The 5,405-nt window shown below is 42.7% G+C and overlaps 1 protein-coding gene across 1 annotated transcript in view; it reads left to right on the top strand.

Annotated features, from left to right (window-relative positions):
• The window catches only part of ryr2a (ryanodine receptor 2a (cardiac)), a 128,078-nt gene that overhangs the window by 52,888 nt on the left and 69,785 nt on the right, over window positions 1-5,405 (top strand). The window contains 8 exon segments of the mRNA XM_016257042.1: window positions 153-461; window positions 968-1,103; window positions 1,437-1,532; window positions 1,614-1,732; window positions 3,333-3,466; window positions 3,552-3,793; window positions 4,495-4,687; window positions 4,882-5,098. Coding sequence (XP_016112528.1) covers window positions 153-461; window positions 968-1,103; window positions 1,437-1,532; window positions 1,614-1,732; window positions 3,333-3,466; window positions 3,552-3,793; window positions 4,495-4,687; window positions 4,882-5,098 — 1,446 coding nt within the window.

The raw sequence follows: 5,405 nt of genomic DNA, 5'->3' as shown, positions 1-5,405 counted from the left end.
ACACCCACACACACACAAACACACACACACGCACACTCAAACACACACACACACACACACGCATGCACACACTCACACGCACACACGCACGCACGCACACACACACACACTCACTCACACACACACACTCACGCACACTCAAACACTTGCACGCACACACACACTCACTCACACACAAACACTCACACACGCACACTCAAACACACACACACACACACTCACTCACGCACAGAGTGTTTTATCTGTTAACGATCCTGTCCCTCCTCCCTGTGTGCAGGGGTCTAGACACTCTGAGTAAGAAGGGAAAGACATCCACCCTCGATCTGCCCATCGAATCAGTCAGTCTGAGTCTTGAGGATCTGATCGGATACTTCCAGCCGCCTGACGAACACCTGGAGCACGAGGACAAACAGAACCGCCTGCGAGCGCTCAAGAGCAGACAGAACCTCTTCCAGGAGGAGGTACGGATCACAGAAACACCAGACACAGCGTGGGATTCCTTTTCATTAGAATCAGAGCTGTCCTATAGAAGAAGCACAACTCAAGCCATGTGATTCACAATACACTGAACAAAAATCTGGTGTAGAATTAACTATGAAACGATTTTCACTCAGAAACTGCTAGTAAATATCACTAATAATTACAAATAAGTAACACACTGCAGTAAGCTCAACATTTTGATACAGAGAAACTGAAGTAGTATTATCTTTTAAACCATATTTCAATAATCTTTGCTTTTTTTACAACTTCGAAAAAATAATTTTTACCGGTTACAAAGAATCAGATAGCACTAGTACTAGTTTACGCCGTCATTTCTCGTCAGATAATCTGAGCTGCTCCACATTCATTTTTATAGTGAGCTGCTTTTATTTCTCCTGAGAGTTTATAGAAGAAACGTCTGAGACGATGTTGATATTTCAGCTGCGTGCATGAGTTAATGTGTGTGTGTGTGTGTGTGTGTGTGTAGGGAATGATCAACCTGGTGCTGGAGTGTATCGATCGTCTGCATGTGTACAGCAGTGCGGCTCATTTTGCAGACGTGGCCGGTAAAGAGGCTGGAGAATCCTGGAAGTCCATCCTGAACTCCCTCTACGAACTCCTGGGTATGATCCATATTCCAGCACTTTCCATCTGCACACATCAATAACCGGTGAAATCTGCTGACTGTGTCTCCAGGAGCTCCGATGCGTCTCGGACGAGTCCTGATGCACGAGAGAGATGCACTGTGTTCACCATCACTCACTAGTGCACTGCTGACAGCAGTGTTTAGCAAAGTGCACTACTAACTCACACACTTCACTCACTACTGTATATGTATACTGCACGCTGCTGTGATTCAGTAATAGTTCATCTGTTCCTCATGAACCTTTGAAGAGCTTCATTCCTAATGAATCGTATTATTCCCGTCACATGATCATCTGTCTGTCTGTCTGTAGCTGCTCTGATCAGAGGAAACAGGAAGAATTGTGCTCAGTTTTCCGGCTCGCTGGATTGGCTAATCAGTCGTCTGGAGAGGCTGGAAGCGTCATCTGGTATGTAGCGTTATTTATTGTGACGAGTGGATCGTTACGGTGTGCTGGTGTGATGATGTGTGTGTGTGTGTGTGTCCGCAGGGATTCTGGAGGTTCTGCACTGTGTTCTGGTGGAGAGTCCGGAAGCTCTAAACATCATTAAAGAGGGACACATCAAATCCATCATCTCACTGCTGGACAAACACGGACGCAACCACAAGGTGACTAAACTAGTGATGCTGTGAGCTGAATAATCATCAGCCAGACTCTCTCTTTTGATCATGTGGTGCGTTAGCGATTCACTGCATTTGATCTGTGCAGAAGTTCCAGTGTGGTTTATCTATCAATGTCTAGTTTTCATGGTTTACTCAGTTGGTTGTGTTTTTTATCTGATCATGTTTAATACCGTCACCTTAATTCAGATCTTTATTGATTATATGTCATTGTTATACTCAAAAAATGAATCATAGCACAGATTATTGTTACGCATTTATTCAAATAGCTCAGAATCAATTCAATTTAATCAGTTAAAAAGTGAGCACGGTTTAAATATGACTATCTGAGGTTTAATAATTAGATTAGATGACAAATACTGTATATGATCCTGTTTATTTCAAACCAGTGCTATTAGTATTATTGAATATTTTGAATCTGATTAAATTTTTTTTAATTGGATTGTTTTAAGTTTTATTCATTTTACTGTGTTTTTGTAATTTTTATTATACACACACATATTTTTTATATTTATAAATATATATATATTTTTTTTAAATATCTATAGTTTTTAAATTGTAATGTTACATTTGTTTATTTTAGTTTTAGTTATTTTAGTACTTAAACTATATGAAAATGAGAAATGTTGCTTTGTCAACTAGCTGAAATGAAAATATTTTTTTATGCTTTCTTTCAAATAATGAGCGTTTTTATGGTTTTAGTTTTAGTTAACAATAATAAACATTCAAACATATTTTATTTATTACGACCACTATTATAGAAGTATAATTTTTACTCATTTCATTTATGAATGACTGACAGATATTCATAACATTAAGTTATGAATTATATTATTTATGCTAAAAATTAGTTATCCAGCAATGGATTGAAATGTTATATGCAGTTAAAATAGATAAATCTTAAATAAATAAATATTAGGCCTAAACTTTTTTTTTTAGAGTGATACTGCTCTAATTGAGAAAATCAGTGACATCTGCTGTTCGTATAATGTGTATGTAATCAGTTGATAAGGATGTGAACTTTTAATTCAATTCACATTTATTTGTATAGTGCTTTTCACAATGCACATCAAAGCAGCTTCACAGAAAATGCATGTGTCTACATTACAAAGCAGAAGTGAATGTGTCCAAGTAATAGAATCATACAGTTAGCTAACATGAATTAATTTCAGGGAGAAACTCATTAAAGCGATTTTTACAAGTGTGATCATAATGATTACAATATAGAGAAATGTTGGCAGCTGTGCATGTCGATTCAAGTTGGCGTCATCTGGGGTCCTCGCAGGGGTCAGCATCATCTCTTCACAGGTGTGGGGTCATCTGAAGTCTTTCAGACAGCTTCTGGAGCTGCTGTAATCTCTAGTTACCTCGAGGTGGGCATCCCGGGGTAGGAACAGAAAGGCAGATAGAAAATAATTAGCATAGCTGCCGTTCATTAAGTTTCACGCAAAAAAAAAAAAAAGCTTCAGATGATGGTTTTTATATTTGTATATGTGAAGGTGTGTATTATGGGTCATCATGTATGTGTTTGAGTAAGCTGATGATTGGCTCGTTGCTGGACTGACGGCGGTGTGTCTGTGATGTTCAGGTGCTGGATGTCCTGTGTTCTCTGTGTGTGTGTCACGGTGTGGCCGTTCGCTCCAATCAGCACCTGATCTGTGATAACCTGCTGCCTGGCAGAGACCTGCTGCTGCAGACGCGACTCGTCAATCACGTCAGCAGGTAAGACAGCATCGCCATCTCTTCCTGTCATCACTTCCTGTCCCCTCACACTCTCTCAGTGCATCTCTCTGTGTCGCTCGTTCAGCATGAGGCCCAACATCTTCCTGGGCGTGAGTGAAGGCTCCGCCCAGTACAGGAAGTGGTATTATGAGCTGATCGTGGACCACGTGGAGCCGTTTGTGACGGCCGAAGCCACTCACCTGCGGGTGGGCTGGGCCTCAACACAGGGCTACGGGCCGTATCCGGGCGGAGGAGAGGGCTGGGGCGGGAACGGCGTCGGGGACGACCTCTACTCATACGGCTTTGATGGACTACACCTGTGGGCAGGTAACAACAGAGATTATTATTATATCATGATGATGAATGAATGAATGAAGGTTATTAATCGCTGTGATGCAGTGCTCATTTGCGGGCGAACTATTTAAAGCAATAGATCACCCAAAAATGGAAATGCACTCATTCTGAGGCCATCTAAGATTAGTTTGTTTCTTCATCATATTTGTAGAAATGTACCACTGCAGTCCATCAATTAATGTCTTGAGAAGACAAGAGAAACAAATCCATCATTAATAATCCATAATAAGGCTTCCTCCAGTGAAAAAGTGTTCTGGTGTGAATCAGGAGAGAAATCTGCACAGATCAAGCAGCGTTTAAACAGCTCTAAACACATATGAGGCTGGATTTTGATGTGAGAGACAACAGCAGATGCACTTTTTCACTGGAGGAAGCATTATTATGGATTATTGTGATCCACTGGTGAGCAACTGATGTAATGCTAAATTTAGCTAAATCAAAAACAAACTCATCTGCATCTTGCGAGGCCTGTTGAATGGTTAAGGTTATGGTTTATTTACAGTATATAAAAACAAAAGTCTACAGAATGTCCCCATTTAGAGAGCTGAGTGTGTGTGTGTTCTGATGTGAGATATCTGCTGATGGTAGTGAAAACATCACTCATATAACAGCACGTCGTCAGCGGTTTTAAAGAGCCTTAGGCCATGTGACGTAATGTGCGCTGTGATTGGCAGGTTGCGTGGCGCGTTCGGTCAGCTCACCCAATCAGCACGTGCTGCGGGCTGAGGATGTGGTCAGCTGCTGTCTGGATCTCAGCGCTCCCAGCATCTCCTTCCGCATCAACGGCCAGCCGGTCCAGGGAATGTTTGAGAACTTCAACTCAGACGGACTCTTCTTCCCCGTCGTGTCCTTCTCCTCTGGAGTCAAGTGAGTCTCATCGTCTCCAGAGACACCCCCTGTCTGCCATTGGTCAGTCTGACAGATAACTCACATGAACGGCTGAGTCAGAACTGCTCAATCAAAACCGCTCAATGTCATCATCATCATCGTATATGGATGATGTGATATCACCTGTAAACTATAACCTGCTCTGATTGGGGAAAACCTCTCGTCCTCCTCAGAGTGCGCTACCTGTTGGGCGGTCGTCATGGAGAGTTCAAGTTCCTGCCTCCATCTGGCTACGCTCCATGTTTTGAGGCCGTTTTACCACGAGAGAAGCTGCGTGTGGAGCACAGTCAGGAGTACAAACATGATCTTGGGAGAACACGCGACCTCCTGGGACCCACAGTCACACTGTCACAGGCGGCCTTCACGCCAACACCAGTGGACACCAGTCAGGTACACACACCTGTACACACACCAGTCAGGTACACACACCTGAACACACACCAGTCAGGTTCACACACCTGAACACACACCAGTCAGGTTCACACACCTGAACACACACATCTGAACACACACCAGTCAGGTTCACACACCTGAACACACACCAGTCAGGTACACACACCTGCACACACACCTAAACACACAACACACACACACAAACACACACCAGTCAGGTACACACACACAAGCACACACCTGAACACACACCAGTCAGGTACACACACCTGAACACACACATCTGAACACACACCAGTCAGGT

Source organism: Sinocyclocheilus grahami, unplaced genomic scaffold, assembly GCF_001515645.1.
Source record: "Sinocyclocheilus grahami isolate Dianchi unplaced genomic scaffold, SAMN03320097.WGS_v1.1 scaffold1505.1, whole genome shotgun sequence".
NCBI classification, from domain to species: Eukaryota; Metazoa; Chordata; class Actinopteri; order Cypriniformes; family Cyprinidae; genus Sinocyclocheilus; species Sinocyclocheilus grahami.
Note: the sequence above shows the minus strand (reverse complement) of the source record. Positions and strands in the feature narration are given on the sequence as shown.